Source organism: Molothrus aeneus, chromosome 2 (genome assembly GCF_037042795.1).
Source record: "Molothrus aeneus isolate 106 chromosome 2, BPBGC_Maene_1.0, whole genome shotgun sequence".
NCBI lineage: Eukaryota > Metazoa > Chordata > Aves > Passeriformes > Icteridae > Molothrus > Molothrus aeneus.
Window position 1 is genome coordinate 101,797,131 of NC_089647.1, and position 19,197 is coordinate 101,816,327.

The 19,197-nt window shown below is 39.8% G+C and overlaps 1 protein-coding gene across 4 annotated transcripts in view; it reads right to left on the minus strand.

Annotated features, from left to right (window-relative positions):
* Positions 1-19,197, minus strand: part of SH3KBP1 (SH3 domain containing kinase binding protein 1) — a 211,680-nt gene that overhangs the window by 177,708 nt on the left and 14,775 nt on the right. For 2 of the 4 annotated variants that reach the window (XM_066545409.1, XM_066545411.1), the window contains exon 2: positions 8,784-8,941. In XM_066545409.1, the coding sequence (XP_066401506.1) occupies positions 8,784-8,941 (158 nt within the window). The remainder of the gene's footprint in view (positions 1-8,783; positions 8,942-19,197) is intronic. The other 2 variants (XM_066545410.1, XM_066545412.1) reach the window with 2 other exon arrangements.

Here is a 19,197-nt window from a genome sequence, read left to right on the forward strand (position 1 = left end):
TTTTGATAGCACAATAAAATTGAGCCATGGGACACTGAGGAAGCATAAAGGAAACATGAAGATTTGCATTTTACTTTCTTCTACTTCTAATTATTAGGCATTCATTGGGCCAGTGATTTGGCAATGGATGTTGACAGTGTAAGAGCCATGTCTCTGTAGTGCCATGCAGACAACATGACAGCACCATGAACTAGGACAGGCAGTCTGCTCACCTGCTGGCAAGGCCCTGGGGCACCATGGTTAGGAAACTTGGGGTGAGGGAACAAAAATGAAAAGATCCTTCAAGCAACCAAAAAGCTGATAAGTTGGCAAAAGCAAAGCTGAATGATGTAATGCTCTTGGCTCCAAGTAGGAAGAGAATAATTTTCAGCCAAAAGTATTAAAAGATATTTTCATTTGGTTTATGTTATCAATTAATAGATGAATACTGACAGATAAATCAGGCAGCCTAAACACACCAAAGCATGTTTAAAATGGAAACCAAGGCTTAGCTAAGCTGGCTGTAAGGAATCAGCCAAAATAATGGCAGTAGCTTGTATTCTGAAGCAGTCATGAAAACTATGAAAGAAGTTTCTGCTTTAGAGACAGTATCTTTTGGAAGGGTGTTTTTAATCAGGGCTTTAGCTAATGCTGGCCTATTGTTTCTGGGAAGGCAAATGCAGGCTCTCTGGAAGAACAAGTACTGACTCAATCTTTCAAAAGGTGCAGTGAGTCCTCACCAAGTGGGAAATGGATGAATTAAGGTTTTGTGAGGCACCAGATACATAAACTCAGCACCTTGCACCTTCTTGAATGGCTTGGGATGCATTTTTTTCTCTCGATATTCCCATTTAAAAAAAAAAAATTCAATAAAAGCAAAAGTCATTACCACCTTCGGTAAAAATGAAAGGTTTGCCTTGTTCCTTCTCCCTGGGTGGGAAGTAGCAATGTTATTTTTTAAAATGTATGCTCTACTTGTTTTCCTTCCATCCCTCACCACCTCCTTTCACAACCACTGGCACTAAGTATCCATCACTGAAGTCTGAAGTCAGAGTAAATAACCCTATTAAATAACCATCCTATTTCATGATGGTCGTTTACCTGCACCTTTGACTTTTTCCATGGTAACTGAATAACTAGAGTGCCTATATACAAACAATGATATATTTTATTTGGCTGTAACAAAGCCAAAAAATCGGGATTAAGAGGCTCGTACACACTCGGCTCTTTCCAGCTCTGAAGAGAACAACACGTTCTGCTCATAAACCTAAACTAATATACTGTGTCATATCATAATTTTACTTTTCATTAACAGTGCCAGTGAAATTCTAGTAGAGTCCATAATTAGGTGGCAGCAGGAAATGGCAGACCCTTTAAGGACTGTCTTCACCATCAGCTTCCCAAACAGTTCCCAAAAGATTCTAGGAGGAAATTGCAGCACTTACAGGAACAGAATACAGATACCTAATTAGTCAAATACTACTTCCAATAGCAAATAGTACAAGTAGTTTGTCATTCCAGTTAATATTCACTTTACAAAAACATGAAAACTGTTACATGGTCTACACATGATACTTCAGAAAAAAACAGCACTTCCATACATAAAAGTAAAACCTAAATACAACAATGAAAATCCAAATAAATTAAAAATCAACACCACTAAACAAATCCCACATACACACACATATTTACTGTTAATAAATAACAGTGTAGAGTTAGTACTGTTAATAAATAACAACTAGAGTATCACTAAGTCATGGCAGCAGTAGCAGCAGCAAGCTATCTCTGATAGCTTTCTTTTTTTTCGCCACACGTCCCTGTTGCTCTCATCTTCATTCTTTCTTACTGTTACTGTTAATTCTTAAGTAATGTAAACTAAAAGACAATCAGTGGATGAAGTCTGGATACAGGCTGTATTGTTCTATGTAAATGCACTATTTGGCAGACTAAGGCTGAAGCACAACTTTTCACCATTATGACTATTAAATGCTGTAGATACTCCACAGGCTTTCAGAATACTCATTTAAACTTTGAAAAAGTTTATTTTCTAAACTTGAAGGAATCCATCTGAGTGCTCTTGTAATTAAACTGCAAAGAATGTAGAAGTATTGACAAGTATTCTCATGTTAGCTCCAAACAGCAGTGAGACTGAGCTGCAATTCAATTTCTAGGAGCTTGTGTTTTAAGAATTTTAATGAGGTTTTTGGTCCTGTCAGGAAAAATCAGATACACAGCTGTACTCCCTTCAAATCCATAACTGTAGAAGTATGCTTTGCAAGACATTTGTATGCAAATGCTGCTAAGGGCCTCTACAGATTCTAGCTACAGAGAAGAGTTTCTCACAGCAGCCTCCTCCAACAGAAAAACAATTGCCAGGCCAAGCGTGAAAATGAATCAGACCAAAATACATGGATTACTAACATATCCACCCACACACAATCTACAGAGAAAATAAAAACATCCGGAGCTTGTAAGGTTGCCAGAGGGGGGGAAAAAAGAAAAGAAAACTGATTTCAGGGAAGACACAATATAAATTTATACTTTTTTTGTACCTTCTCTTTGCCTCACAAGCTTTTAGGACTAGGTTGGAGAAATGCTGTGAACCATCTAATCCTGCCAATTCTATAATTCCTTATGACTACTTTAAGAGGCTATTGCCAAAACCACATTGAATTTTTTGTATAACACACATTTCAAATAATAATATATAACTAAGTTCTGAATAAATTGAAGCTACCTTAAAGAATTATTATGTTATAGCTCCAAAGAAATTATATATTTGAAAAGATGACTTCTAGATGACATGTTGGGCTCTTGTTTCAATCTCTGATCAGATTCTCCTCATGGCTTGGAGTTTCAGGAAGGAAAGAAAGAAAAAATAGTATTTGCTTCCCAAATTAGAGTCTTTGTGATTTACAATTTAAACAACAGCATTTTTAAACTGAAATGCTGTACTGATGTTATCTTAAGACCATGAAAAACAATCTGAGCAAGAAAGGAAACAATTGAGTCTCCTTTGTATATTAATTGATAATACATACATTAACTCCATTAGTAAAGCAGTAAAATGTGTATTTAAATAAGAATGGTTTTAGACCTCGGCATTTATATTGCATAAAAAATGAAAACCAATAAATTTTGTTTTCAAATTCAGGGATCTCATAAAATCACAGAATGCTTAGAGGATGGAAGGGACCGCAAAGATCATTTAGCTCAACTGCCCCTGCCATTGGAGGAGCTGGATCCATGGCAGAATTTCTATCAGTCCTATGAGTATATAATTACAAGTAAGCCATTTCTTTTCAGAAGGTTACTTTTTGCAATATAATGTACTAGTCACTGAGTAAACATCTCAACACTGAAGCTTCCCATTACTGTGCGTCACTACACGACTGCTGCACGTACTCGTACTTTCACATACTTCACTAAATTCCCACACAACACCCAGCAGCTGACAGACCCAAACCACCACCATCTTTCCTCTTTTCCACACCCCCATACTCCCCTGAGTAACCCCTCCCTTCTAAGCCTGCCATCCAACCACATCCAACAGAGTGGTCACCACAGGCCAGCCAAACGCTCACCTGCTCCCCTGGTAAACGTACGGGCTCCATGCTGCTGACTGCCCTGAGCACGCGTCCATCCGGCTGGGAACAGCACCAGCTCCCGACACAGGCAAGGGACAGAGCCTCCCTCCCTCACTGCCAGGGAGCCGCAGTTCACTTCCAGGCCAAACACCCAGGGCAGCTGCCTCCCTGGAGCTCCCTCACCTCCTCTGAATGCAGATGAACAGGTTGAGGTGTGACATCGTTTGTCACCACACCTTGGGCACCCAGGACAGCCCCGAGTGCTGCCATTGCTCTGTGCTCAGTTCCCTCAGAACAGGGAACACAGCCAAGTCACAGGTTATTGACTGGCACAAGACAATCTTGGTCAATCTGTGTCTTTGTGAAGAGATGGGCTGGAAAAGGAGGAAAGACTCTTTTACTAGTTTTGCTTTCACCATTGTAAGAGTAATAACAGCAGCAATAATAAATAATTAGGGTCTATGATGTTACTTTTCTCCTCATAAAATCTTGATTGCTGTTGACAGGAACAAAACCTCAGAGACAACATTTTCACCTGATTGTATTTCCTTGCATTTCATCATAAGTATAGCAAGTTTAACGGCCATACCCAAAACTTGGAATTAGAAGTTAGTACTCCTGACTCTCATTCAGTTAGCATCCCACAATCTAAAACAATTCCTGAAAATGAATATGTAGACAGTATTCTAGTAAGATTTCCAAAAACAACAAAAGAAAAAGCTTATTAATTGAGCAAATTCCTGCCAAGTGTGTAAAAAGAAGAAAAAAAAAAGCACACCAAAAAACCAAATCAAAAGAATCAAAAGTACCCAGCATAACAATTCAATGACCCATAAAGCAAGTTATCTTTTTAGGTACTGACAGAAATAATTTCCCCAGTTTGCATATAACCTCAGTGCCTCTGCTAATGCCACAACCTCCCCAGAATCATGGAATATTCTGAGTTGGAAAGGACCCATAAGGATCGAGTCCAACTCTTAAGTGTGTGGCCTATATGGGGACTGAGCTCATGACAAGTGGCTACTGAGGCAAAGCTGACCCAGACATCACTTAACTGACAGTACTCAGGCTGCTGAGGAGGGCAGTGGAGGCCCTAAGAACCGACAAACCCCAGAGCAAGGGCAGGAGGTTCCAGAGTGCCAGAGATTGCAAAGGGCTGAGGAAAGCAGCAGGGAAGGACAGCAGGAGTTGGCAGCTCTCTGCCCTGGCAGGTGCCAAGCAGAACCAAAGTTTCTCAGACATGGGAAATATTCTCTTTTCCTGCCCAGGAGCAAAAATTCAGCTGCAAAGGGCCCCTGCATGTGCACATTACCTTTTTATGCTTTATGAAAAGTTTTATGAAAGCATGAACAGAGATAGGTAGGGATGTGTAACAAGCACAAGGGTCTCATCAAGAAATCACTCACAATCCCTCCACAACCTCTGGCTGGTTGTGATAAAAACAAACTAATATAAAGAAGAAAATTAAATAACAAGCAACAGATAAGGATCTGTACCATGATTCAGCATGAACATCTTTGACATCCTACAACTAATGTGCACTATTTAAAGATTGTATTCTGCTTGCATAACAAGAAATCCAGATTGCTTTTCTCACCCGAGGCAGCAGTACAGTTACACAAATCCCTGCCCTGTTTCACTGATTCTAAAACACAACCTATACACCAGAATTCCAAAAACAGCTACACTACACTTCCTGCTTGAGATAAATTTACCTCTCCAACTCTGCTAGTAATATTGGCAAGTCCTCTGAAGTACAGAGAAGCTTTCAGGTTGCTACATGCAGCAGATTCAGTTTACCAGTGTAACGCTATTCAATCCCACACAGAATTGACTTTGAAAATTCAAGCCAGCAAGAATGGCTCTGCACCAGTTTCCTGCTTTCTACATCTCCACCCGCCATCAGCAAAGTCTGTCTCAGACGCCGCCACACTTACAAACAGTTTACACTGCAGAGCATCCATCTCAAGTTGAAGTTTTCAAGCTAGAAAGACATCGAAAACCAACTTTATATCATATAAAACACTGCAATCACACCTGATACCTCCTCTTTGTCAGCTGCATAACTGAGAATTAAAACAGACACCAGCAACAGTACATAATTCTCCATTCCTACTTCTATTTCTCTGCCTGAAAAACTGAAAGAAAACAGAAGACAACAACCAGATACAATTTCATACATTTCTTATGATACATTCAGCACCATTATCTCTAGCAAAAGGAGTCATCTTCCAAGTGTTGAAGAGCTAAGTTACATCTTGAAGAGAGACCAAAGATTTTTCTCATATTTAAACAAACTTTTTCCTCAAACTCTTTCCAGTGGCCATAGCCGCAGACTACTAGGCAATGAAAAAAGAAACAGAAAATAAATTTCAAATACCTTTTCTGTTACACTTTGCATATTGAATTTCAGAGCCTAAGAAGGGTATGAATCCGTCTTTTTCGTCGTTATATGTATAAATACACAAAAAATTCAAAGCAGTTGTTTTGTAGATTCAAGAACAGGAAGCACCTCTGCTACAACTTCGTAGAGAAAGTCCCTTGAAAAAAAATAACTGCGTATGTACTTCACGTAAATCATTGCTACCTCCCCTTTCCTCTTTCTGTCTCACATCTGTCTTCAGACAACTCCTCTTCAATGGTCTCATAATTTGCAAGAAATTTAAAACCGCTTTTACGATAGGCAACTCCAAGAGTCTTTTGCATATTCACAATTTATTTCACATTCCCTTGAAAAATACGGGGGATTTATTTCTTAAGTAACACTTGAAATGAACGTCTTTTCATAAACATTCCAATATATTGCATTTCTCTAATTTTTTTCATTTCTGATTTCTACTTCTTTTCTTCCAAACTTGACTTCCAGAATCTGTGCAGAAATGTTGGCAGAAACCATTCAGTACTCTTTACAGCGTTAATTACATTATTTCATTTCAGCCCAAACATTCAATTTTTTGCAAACCCCAACAGTTTATTTGGAACGTCATCATGAATTTATTCAAAAGAAAATAAAATCACAGGGAGAAAAAGCTCTTCTCCATAAGAAATTAATCCTACCTCTTGAAGGTGGAATGCAAAGTACTTCAAGAATTTAATTTGTAGGTTTTAACCTTTGAATAACTGTCTCAACTACTCTTAGAACCAATTTTGATAAGAAATAGGAATTTGGAGTAGCATTCAAGTCCATTACTTGTCTGTAGCATCCCTTTTTGCCAGCTTCTCTATTACTTTGTTGACACACACTTTGTCAATGGGGCACGAACTGACTGCATTCACTTGTTAAAAAATTTTCCATAATCAAGAGAAATTCACAGTTACTTATAATCTTAGTGGGCAGAGTGATTATGCACAACAAGTTTTCTAGTGGGACTGCTGTTTTGACCATATTTCTCCATCTAGGAGACTTACACAAGGAAAACAAGAAAAATGAAAGTTTTCACTCAAGAGATTCATAAACTAACTCTACTTTAAGTGTGCATCTTCTACTCCATCTTGCCTAGTTTAGAGAGAAAATGCTTGGCTATGAAAAACATCTTTGATTTTAAATTCTTCCTCCTCCTCAGCTTGAACACAATGTGGTTTTTACTTGTTTAGAAAACAGCCCTGGATGTTGATAAAAAAAAAAAAGGCAGGAAGGAAAGAGCAGGGAGTGGTATTTCATGAGAAGAAAAAACCTAAACCATTTACTGTTGTTTTAGAACTTTCTATTAAGAAAAAGCTATTTATATTTCAATTATGTGACAGGATGCCACAGCTTGAAATAATTTTGGAAAAAAGAGGCCTTAAAATTAGGTATTAATGGTATTGACTTACAAATCTTTTGATTATTATATTCCCATAACAGACATTCATAGGCTGCATTTGTTTAGAACACTAAATCCAACACCTCCTAAAATCAGCAGCAAATTTAAAATATCAACCAGGAAAAAGCGTAGAGGAAGTCTGCATTTGTCCCACAGTTCACCAGAGTTTAATCAGAAAAATATTACCAATACACAATGAATCCTAAAACAATTTCTTTCCCCTAGCTCAAAATGTATATTTTCAGAGATAAGCAAAACCCAGATTATTCACTGTCTTCAACCATGCCCTTTCATCTCATTGAGGCCCAGTCTTGCTCCTGGTTTTTGCTGCCTGACACACACAGAGCTGCTCCTTCTTTCCAATGCCAGGAGCAAGGATCAGGGTGTGTGCTGACCCCTCCAGAAACCCCTGAGGCTCCCTGTCCACCCCCACACCCCCTGCTATGGGCTGGCTGAACTCACAGCCAGCCACTTCCCCCAGCTACCTGGACATATGCAGCACTATGGAAGCAAAATGGAATTACTTCATTATGTCCATATGCTTAAACACACAACAGGCTTACACAGTTAGAAGAACTTTAAAAAAAAAAAAAAAAAGGACACTTATACCCTTAGAAAAGCGAAAGTACCAAGGATCCTCAGAAGCTGTACTAAAAGAGTAACATAAAATCTATGTAAATTATTGTAGTTCTTGGTCTCTTTTCCATAGTGGAGAGTCAGGTTTATGGAGACTTATGGAAATTAACAGCCTAGGTCTGCAATGACAAATCAAGGAGGCCCAGAGGTACTAATAGCTGGCTTCACATGTGCAGACATATGTGTGCAAACACAGATGCCCAGTAAAAATGATGATTTCTTTCCAAACCTATGAATGGTTGTCCTAAAACAAGGATTACTGCAAGTTATTTGATATATTAAGTGAATACAAATTAATGTTTTTTAAAAGGTTTTTATAGGGAACTGTATGGAGAAATCTAATAATTCTCAACTAGTTTAGCCAGGAATAAATATTCACCAAAATAACTTCTATAAAACCTAAAAAAACACTCAGGAAAAGCAGAATCTGTTACAGAGAAGACAAAATATTTAAAATACAATGGCCTATAAGCTCTAGAATAACCAGTTTGTACTCAGACCACAAAGTATTTTTACTGAACACCGGAGAAATGTAGGTGTAGCTTCTTTTATTTTCAGTCTTTGCAAAGCAAGTAATCTTTTCTTTGTAACATTGTCTCAATAGAAGATTGCATTATATATATGCAATATATGGGTATACACAATACATATGTATATGCAATATATTATGGTTTTGAATATAAGAGATATAATGACATAAAGGCTGATATTTAGCCTGAACAGTACAGTACATTTAACTTATACACACAACACAAGAACAGTTCCACTTTGTACTCACTCTTACAAAGTTGTCAGGGAACAAACCTCTTCTGCCTTTGAGCTGTCCTTCCCACCAGCCTCCATCATCTTTCTTGATATTGGTGATTATGTCACCTACAGTGATTGTCAGCTCATCATCGTGTTGAGCTTTGTAGTCAAACTCCACTATCGCCTCCACTAAAAAAGAAACACACATATGCACAATTATTGACTACATTTAAGCTTTCCTGGCTTTCAAAGGCATTAGAAAAGACCAATGCAATCATATATTCTCAGTGAAAGTAATATATTCAGCTTAACTAAGAGAGTACATCAAAGAGGCAAGATGCAATGGTAATGTTCTGTGGGTACCTGCTACAAGAGAGGCCAAAGTGAAAAAACACACAAGAAACCCATCATGGTTAAGGCAACATGCCTTTTTCTTTATTTTTTAAAGGAAATCAATTTGTTATGCTTCAGCAATATTAATTTTGGCAGCATTACGAAGTTTATTTTTGTTTCTTGGACAAAGTTTTACCTTTTGTTCACAGGGCTTTCAAAGCATTTTATTTTATATAGAAATAAATATGTAAAGGTTCTCAAATTCATAAGCATCCCAAGCGACTGCCACTACCTTGCTAAATACATCATTATCAATCTAAAATGTATTTAACAAGAATTTTTTTCATCATGATGATTTTGACTGCTGTTTATATGGAAATGCAAAGCTTTGCTGCATGAACATGCCCTCACAGGGTATCATCAAAGACAGAAGATTTACTTTCACTTGTGATTATGCATCAAAGAATTAAGATTAAATACTTCTACTGCTCTGAATGTCTCTTATCAGAGTTATAAGCATTATAAGCTTGCTACCATTACATGGCATGTCTGTCTTTTCCCAAGAAGTCACCCCATCTTTTGAAACTATACACACAAGCAAGTCTCTTTAGAGAATTAAGGAAGTCATAACGACAGAAAAATTCCTTCAGAAAATCAAAAATAATACACCTGGGGTACTCAACATGGAAGCCATAGTTATATTTAGTGGTTCATCAAACATTTACTGGCCAGATTGGTGAGGTCTGGACAGCCATATCTGTAAAACTTATTCCTGTTTTCTTCAGTGGAAAAGCTCATCCAAAGACTTCCCAGCAAACACTTAGCACTGCAACCATTGAAATAGTATCAGGCATCAAATCAGACTGTGCCATGTAAACCCTGCAAGCTCCAGCCTGCAAGCAGGCAATACCAGCTCACAAAGCAAAGTCAACCATTACACCACAGGCAGCAAAAAGGTTCTGCCTGAATAACAAACCCTGCATACTAAACTGAATTAAGTTGACAGGAAATCAGAATTACTTCTTTCCACCCCCAAAATGTCACACAGTCACAATGCTGAATATCTCCATCCCTCCTCCAGAGCCTGCAAGTCATAGCTAAAGCAGTGTTCTGACTTTTGGATACATACCAGCCACAAGTTTATGGCTTGTAATATTCCTCTATTACTTCATCTGTGAAGTCAAAAACCATTGTAAAGCCAGTTTACAAGAGGCCTGCTAAACTACATAATGAACAGCAAAAGAGAAAGACTGGCACCACACACTGTAAGCTGACAGGCAAACTGAACATGAAAAATTTACCAGTGAAACTTAGCAGAAAAATCAGAGTCATGCAGGCTGAGAGGGACTTCACATCTCTAGTTCAGCTTTGTGTTCAAAGCAGGACCAGCTGAGAGGTCAAACCAGGTTACTCAGGGCTTTTGCCACATGGGTCTTGAAATCCTCCAACCTCCTCCTACAGAGGCAGGTAGGGGATGCAGTAGAATCTGCTCCATTGTTTAACTGGGAAAAAGGTTTTCTCTCTACGTTTTTTTTGGAGCCTTTCTTGTATCAGTTTTCCCCCACTGATCTTGTTGCCCCACCGTCCACTGCAGGGCATAACTCCATCTTCTTGATAATTTACTTGTAAGCTTTGTAAGGTTGCTATTAGGACCTCCCAATTTCTCTTGTCCAAGCTAGACAATCAGAGCTCTTCTAGATGCAGGTCCCTTCACTCTTTAACACATGAACTGTTCCACCAATTTGGTAGAAATCACAGATATGAGCAGAGTGCACTCCACTGCCTTCTCCAGTATTCGATATAGACGTTAGACTGAAGAAGTTCCAGGACAGCCTCGGTGGTACTTCATTTATTATCAGCTTGCACCTGCAGTACAAACCACTAACCACTGCCTAAATCACAGTTTTTGAGGTTGGAAGGCACCTCTGTAGACAATCCCCTAACAATGCAGAAACTGCCAAAGCACAGATTGCTCAGGGCCTTATGCAGCCAAGCTTTGAGTATCTCAAAGGATTCCAGTGAGATCTCAAGGAAATTCCAGTGTTTGATCATCCTTAAAATTAAAAATTATTTCAGACACATCAATAATATCAGCCTGAGCCTTCTCCTCTCCAGACTGAACAGTCCCATCTCTTTCAGACCTTCCCCACATGTCACAGGCTCCAATCCCTCAACCACCTTCACGGCCCTGCACAGGACTCACTCTGCTCTCTCCATCTCTCCCTTGTACCTGAGAGCCCAGAACTGGACACACAACTCCAAAGGTGCCTCACCAGGAAGGAGAAGGATCCTCCTGCTCCCAGCACTCTGCCTAAAGCAGCCCAGGGAGCCAGCAGCTGCCCCTGCACAAGCACACGCTGCTGCCTCCTGCTCTGCTTCACATCCACCGGCATCCCTGGGCCCTTCTCCACAAAGCTGCTCCCCAGACCCCCAGGCACAGCCTGTACTTCTGCCTGGGCTTATTCCTCTCCAGCTGCAGCACTTGGCATTTCCCTCTGCTCGTGAGCATCCTCTCAGCCCCTTTTTCTCCAGCCTCTTGGAGCCTCTACACATGGCAGCACCACCCTCTGGGGAGTCAAACACTTGCTGCTTTTGCAGCACCTGCAGCTTGCTCAGACTCCTCTCTGCTCCTCTCTGTCCTCCTGCTCATCACTGCACACACTGAGCAGCATCAGCCCCATCTCCCACCCCTGAGGCACCACTGCCAGGGACCAGCCTGCAGCTGGAGCTCCTGCTGCCCTTCGCCTCTGGCATTTCAGACACTTCTTCCCACTCACCTGTACTGCACCTCCTCAGTTTGTCAAGTTATGGGAGACAGTGACAAAAGCTTTGCTGAAGTCAACATAAACAACGTTCACTCCACCAAGTCAGTGATCTCATGGTAGAAGACTTAACAGATTGCTCAGACATGACTTCCCTTTCATAAATCAACACTGACTACTCCCAACTGTCTTCTTGTCCTTCATGTGTTTGGAAATGGCCTCCAGGATTATTTGTTCCATCATCTTCCAGTGGTTCACATGGGGCTGATCAGCCTGTAGTTTTCAGTAAAAAATGAGGCTTCTTGCTCTTCCTGAAGACAGGAGGTTTCTTCTGGTTTTAATTAACCTCTCCTCATCACAGTGACTTTTTGAAGACCATCAAGAGGGATCTCCCAATATCAGTTAGCTCCTTCAGGACGTACCACACCAGGGCCATGGCTTTGCATGTGACCAGTTTGTTTAAATATTCCCTAACCTGATTCTCTTCCACTGAGGGAAGGTTTACTTTGCCCTGGACTTTTCTACTGGTTTCAGGGTCCTGAACAGGCCAAAGTCTTTTCTCTTCAAGTCCAGGGTTGCAACCCTACTTTCTGCCTATCCCCCCCTCCTCTCTGGATCCTGAACTTCATCATCTCCTGGTCAGTGCCACCAAGGCTGCCCTCAGCCTTCAGAGCCCCAAACAGTTCTTTGTTTGCAGGTACGAGATCCAGTAGACAACACACTCCAGAAACCTCCTGAACTGCTCACACCAACCCAGCACACAAACAAGTTCCACTATCCCTCCAGCAGATAGCAGGGTGATGGAATATGAGCTACCATATTGTATCTTCACAATCCCAATGAAATCCCAACTCTAAAACTGCATGCAGACATGTAATTCCTCTTCTTTGCATTCCATGCTGTCTGCATGAGAACACAGACATTTCAGAGAGGCAACCAGCTGTGCTGACTTCCCAGAAAGAGTTTTCCCTGTAATTCTGAAAAGCACTTCCTTGTTTGTATGGGTATGCTTGGGAAAGGCCCCCATTAGTCCTGATTTTTTTTGAATACAAGGTCTCCATTTTTTGCATCACATTTTGTTTGCCAACCTGGTCCACCAATTGCTCATAAGATAGTTAGCAGAGATGCTTTTGCCTTAGTCAGGTGAATCCCATCTTTTCCAAGCAATCTTCAAAAAGACCCTCATGATTGTAAAACTAGAATTCTGTTGCTGACACCAACTATGCAACCAACTTACCCACAGGATCTCTCCACTCATCCTAATGCACTTTGCTCTCACCCAAAGGACCAAGGAGAATCCAGCCAGGCTCTTGGTCATCACCCCAGAACTACAGAGTCACAGTTGATAATTTCAGATCCCTTCAGGTGGTATCATTCAAACCTACATGGGAGAGCAGCAGGAGTAGTAGTGTGAAGCCAGACAAGCTCTGGCAGTTTTACCACAGTGTTCCAGATCCTGGCAGGGAACGAGCCTCTCTAGATGACAGGTCAGGTCAGGTCAGCAGATGGGAGTCTCCAACACTCGCAGCAGGGAATTTCCCTACTGTTACCACTTCCCACCTTCTTCTGGCGCTTCTGCGTGGCTCAGATTTACCAGCCTGGGTGCTTCACTGGACTGAGCACCCAGACCCCCATCACCTACAAAAGCATTGAATCTGTTCTTTAATTGCAGACCTTGAGGTGGAGCAGGAGCCTTCCTCCTAGCATCAGAAATTATAAATTCATGTTTTCAGGTTTGCTATTCTGGGAGTCTCTAAACCCACGAGGCACAGACTCCATCCCTTTATTCAGGAAAGTTGTGGGTTTGGGCTCTTGAAACCTCAGGGACCTGAAGATCTGGAAAGCCCAACCCTCTGAGTCCAGGCAACTAACAAATTTTTACACATACTTCTAATATATGAACTAAAGTCCCTAAATTAGCACCAATATTATCCATAGAGATATATATATATATATGTATGTGTGTGTATGTGCGTGTATGTGTGTATATATATATATATATATACACACATATATATATCCACACATATACATACATACAGTTTACCCCAGACCAACCAGTGCATTTGGATCAGAAGTTGTATTTACACAATAGCTCTCCAGAGACTTCTGCAAAGACTACTGGATTCAAGCAGTGGCAGCAAGGTACACACATCAATGAAAATTTTTATCTCCACAGAACACAACAGGACTGTGGCTCAGAAAAGGCAAAATTTAGACTATTCAGCAGGGTATTTCCAGTTTGGTTGAACCCCAGGAAAGATCTTTTGAAAGCAAGGTCCTGTATCTTCATTTTTAAGCTGCATACTAGGACATCCTTGCTTTCAGGACTCAAAGCTTTTTGTGTGTGTCAAGTCATTTCTCCTCCCTGCTTAGGAAGCTTTAAAATCCTATTCTGATTTTGCAATGAGTGCAATTACATACTGCCTTGCTCTTCCTGAGCAGCTAGGAGGTGGGTAGAGAGCTGTAAGGGGGAGATGACAATGCAGCAGGGATTCAGGCTGGCTCCAACTACTGATTCTTCAAACACTCCTCAGCATTCAGGCTGCAGCAAGACATAATGAAGGAAGACAAACAACTCTCCCACTCTGTAAGTACCACATTTTTCAAGAGTTCTAGAATCTGTTGCTGTTCTTGCAGTTTTCCCTTAAGAAGGCTGCAAACATGACATGATTAATGACAGTTTTCTTATTTATTATGTTCTCTCTCTTAAGTTGAGGCACCAAAAGGTAGAATGGGGCTGTTGACCTGACTCTACACTGTCTTGGGTAGGCTGGAGGCACTGGAGTTAACTCCCTCAAGTTTGCACTAATTCACATACAGACAGCAGCTGTTCAATCACTTTTGTTTTACTGAAAGTTTGTTTAAACAAACAGAAAACCCCAACTCTTCACTGTTCAGGCTTTTCTCTGTCTATAAAAGTTTCCACTTATTAAAAAACACATATAAATATTTTTAAAAGCTGCCTCCTCTCAGAAAATCTGATTACTGTAACATAAGTGTGTGTAAGCAGTCAGAGACATATGAGTCACCAAAGTAAGACCACACAATCAAGATGTTTATAAACTCTTCAAAGGAAACCAAAGCACAGTTTGGAAAGAGAAATAAGAGTACACCTAACAAATGTGCAGAATTGTGACAAACTGATGGGAAGGCACTTCTGAGATCACTCAAAATTCTCATTTATCACAGTAGTGAAGTTTGAAGAGCACAAGACAGTCAAAAGTGCTCTACAATTGTTAGGTTATTGCAGTTGCAGTTTTTAAATCAAACTCATTTTCTAAAGCATGCTAAATCACAGCACCTTCTCAAACCGTGCTTTGAAAAATTCATTCTGCCACTCAAACTTAATATTTTTTGTTTCTTTTGAGCTGAAACTTAGTCTTCATGGAAGCTGGATTGATACTAGAGTCAGCACTGATCCAGGTTTGTTACAAAAAAGCAGATCAGAGTTGTGCTTCACATCTGTAAGTACAACATACCTGATTCCTGAAGTGCTGTGCTAGATTTCTCCTCAGGAACTGGACTAAAACTGTGTCCCAGTTTGCACAATGATTCATGATGTGAGAAAACACTCCATGGACAGTGAGCTCAAATTAATGTTATTTGTTAAACAACAAAGGTTGGTCTTAGGCCCAGCTCTGCCAAGGTAAACAGATTGCTGCATTAACAGCCAAAACTCAAATCCATTTTAAGCCAAGAGAAAAATAAACTGGCAAAACTGGGACAGGCAGATCTGGTTTCTCTTTTTAGAGAAATTTTCTTCAAATTATTGTACCTCATGATGCCTGAAAGTCAAACCTGCCCCGGCCGGCAAACTGTAGCTACTCTTTCTGTTAGAAAAAGGCATTTTGTACATTAGGAATGAAATTCAATATCAAAAGCTATACAAGTTATTTTGATCTACAAGGAGAACATTTATTCTCATGCCAACAAAATCAGCTATTCCTAGTCCTATATTAGCATCAATCCAAATTGTAACATAAAAACTCATGAAATAGAATCAAAGCTAGTTATTAAGAGCCCTGCTGGAGACTGGCACAGTACAACTCATTACTGCAATGTCAGGGACAAAGATTTTTTTAATTTAATGCTTAGTGGTTTGGATTTAAAATATACAACTTGGATTGCTAATGATATGAACCAGGCATTGGAATGGTTAACAGCTGTATTTTTAAAAAGCACATCTAGAAAAAAAAAATTGTTGATTAAAAGTTTAACTGGTCCTACCATTCATTCATTCATTCCACAAATTAGTCTTGCACATACAGGTGAAATTATTTTAGTGATAATTACAAATATTTTTCTTATTGTTTATTTTGTTTCTTTGCCACATTTTAAATTACAAGTAAAATCTAATCTCTTAAACTGACCTAGTCAGAATTTCTTTAATAATGCTACCAATACTTGAAGACAGAAATGTCTTCTTTTTATTCTGTTTTCAGTTATTGTACAGTGCCTTTCCAAGCAAGAAAATATAAAGAAAAAGAAACAGAGATTTGCTACTGTGCAACAAAAACTACATTATTGAATCAGTTTCTTGTGAGACATCCGAAGTGTGTAGGCACAATGGAAATGTTATTAACCTCTTTGGCACTATTCCACCCAAGTAACAGCATCCATATGGCAGCACCACCTTCTGCAGCAGTCTGGTTTCACACCCAAATGTAGACATTAGACTGAGTAAATGCAGTTAGACACGGCAGTCAAGGAGTTAAGAGCTGTAAGTTTTATGTTTTCGCATTTCTAAGTCACTCAGCTCCATATGAAGGATAAACATGTTGCATTGGCTTACCCAAAAAAACCAGAACAGAAACCAGACAGACTACCTGCAAATAGTCTGCATTCAAGCTTCCAGTTAAAGCTCAAATTGCATTTCCTGAGAAGAGAGTGCATCACGCTTTTGCATGAAGATAACATCTTATAACAGGTTAAAAATCTGACCATTGAATTCCATCTGCCTCAACTTCACAGACAAGGTCTTCTTCAAATGTGCTGTTCTGAGACACCTGGATACAAACTGGTGAGCCCAGCACACTTTCAGAGCTGAGGAGCATTGGTGCTGAGATGCCCAATGGGCAGGAAGAATGATAGGCAGAACTCTGTGATATCAGAAGGCTAATGAATTACTTTATCATACTGTATTACACTAACAAGAACTATCACTAACTAACTAACTCACTAGAAAACCCATGACTCTCTGCCCAAGAGTCCTGACACACACACACAGATCCAACTGGTCAATGAATCCAAAACACCATCACCAGAACCCAATCAAGCAATCACCTTGGGTAAACAATCTCCAGAACACATTCCACATGGGCACAAACACAGGAGCAGCAAATGAGATAAGAATTGTTTTGATCATTCTTTTCTCTGCTTCTCTCACAGCTTCTCTCAGGAGAAATCCTGAGAATGCTAAATCTCTCTCTGCTCAGAGGGCATGTGAATACCACATATGGGCATACTTAAAAAAAAAACCCACAGTTTTTTTGCTATATAACAGGTTGCAATAAAACTCTTAGTGAAATATTAGGAACCACCAGGAGAGAGAAAAATCAATACCTTTTATTAGACTAAACAGCAAAGCATGACTGAACAATCTGAACTTAAATTAAAAAACACACACAAACAAAAACCATAAAAACAAACAAACAAAAATGAGGAAAAATCCACCCGAACAAAGAACAAAGACCAAAATCAAAACCAAAACAAAAAAGATAGAAAGAAATGGAAAGGGAAAACCTGGGAAAGGGAAAATAAAACCACAAAAAACCCCTCCAACCAAAACCCAAACTACATTATATTCAATAATGCTGGTTGCCTAAACTAGACCTGGAGGGCCAGAAGGTCTGAAGATGAAATATGACCTACAAGGCCACTGTTTTCTTCACTCCAAGAACACTGAGCAGCTGGCAGGCCAATCACATGAGGGATGCTGTGGTACAAATAGGACTGAGAGAAGAGAAGGAAAACAAATCCATATCAAGTCTGATGTGGCTCTTCTACCAGAGAACAAAATAATCCATAGTTTATAAAGACTCAACTCTCTCAATTCCATTACACTTTATAATATGAAATGAAGGAATGAGCCACTGAACAGGCCTTGGAGTCATCATTCTCTCAAAATGGAAATGCCTTGTAAAAAAATTGGTTAAATACCAATATACCTCTAACTTTACAGCTTAAATGTAAATTACAACTGGGATTTTTAAGAAAGCTTGAGCTGTTAGTTTTGTGGCATGTCTGTGGCACAAAAAAATAACTTCAACATTTTGTTTCTACTTGATTGCAAGCAAGATCCACAATTTCCTTGAAAAATTAATTCCAAACTTTGCTCAACTTTTAACATTTTTCTTTTGCAACACTATCAGGAATAATACTCCCTGCTAAAAGTATTTGCAAGGATTTCACTTCATGAAAAAGAAAGGCTGTAGGGGAAGGAAAAATCAATATCAGAAGGAAAAGCAGTACTATTTAATCTTCAAGATGTTAAATCCATGCTACATGATAAACAGCAACTCCTCCACTTAGACAACAGCCTTCAGTTTACATTAGATTTTCCTATTTCCCCTTTGCAAACAATGGTGGGGATCTAAAGGTCATATCCTAGAATAGCACCTTCACTGCATCACTCCTCAAAGGGCAGAGCAGCCACAGAAGGGGCCACCTAAATCAGATTGCCCCGGGTCCTTTCTTGTTACAGCCACAAATCCTCTCCAGCCTGCACCTGGGGACACCCCAGGGAGCCACAGAGAGCTCAGGACAGATGGGAAGCACTTGGGGGGAAGCTCTGTGGTGTGAATATCACAGTCACACACAGGCACACAACACAGGAGCTGCCAGAGGACCCCAGCCGAGTCCTCATCTGCAGGACAGTGAACACTTGGCCTGGCACTGTCCTGATGTGACTCCTCTCCGGGCAGCAGCAGAGCTGAAGCCACTCCAGCTGACAGAACACCTGAGATGTCCTCCAAGAAAGGAAGAGAGCTAGTTTTCTGTTTTTCAAAGAGGTATGCTTGGTTCCAGTTTTTAAAACAAACAAACACACGGTTATTTGAGTGGAAATCACCCACTAGGACAAGAAATACTTTATATTCCAGCTAAGCCACTTGGTATGACCACAATCCATTGAAAAAAATCTCACATTTTCAGTCAGGTGAAGAACAACAGTAAGTCAGTGGGTTTGTATTTTTGTATTTATGTGGGACCTTTTTCACATAAAAAACACATCTCATAGCAAGTCTGTAGTAAACTACTTCAGGTAGGTATTTCTAAGAAACACTATGAATTTAATTTTTTTCTTAAGCCTATCATAGTGGTTGCCTCTGAGTGAATTTATAGCGTCAC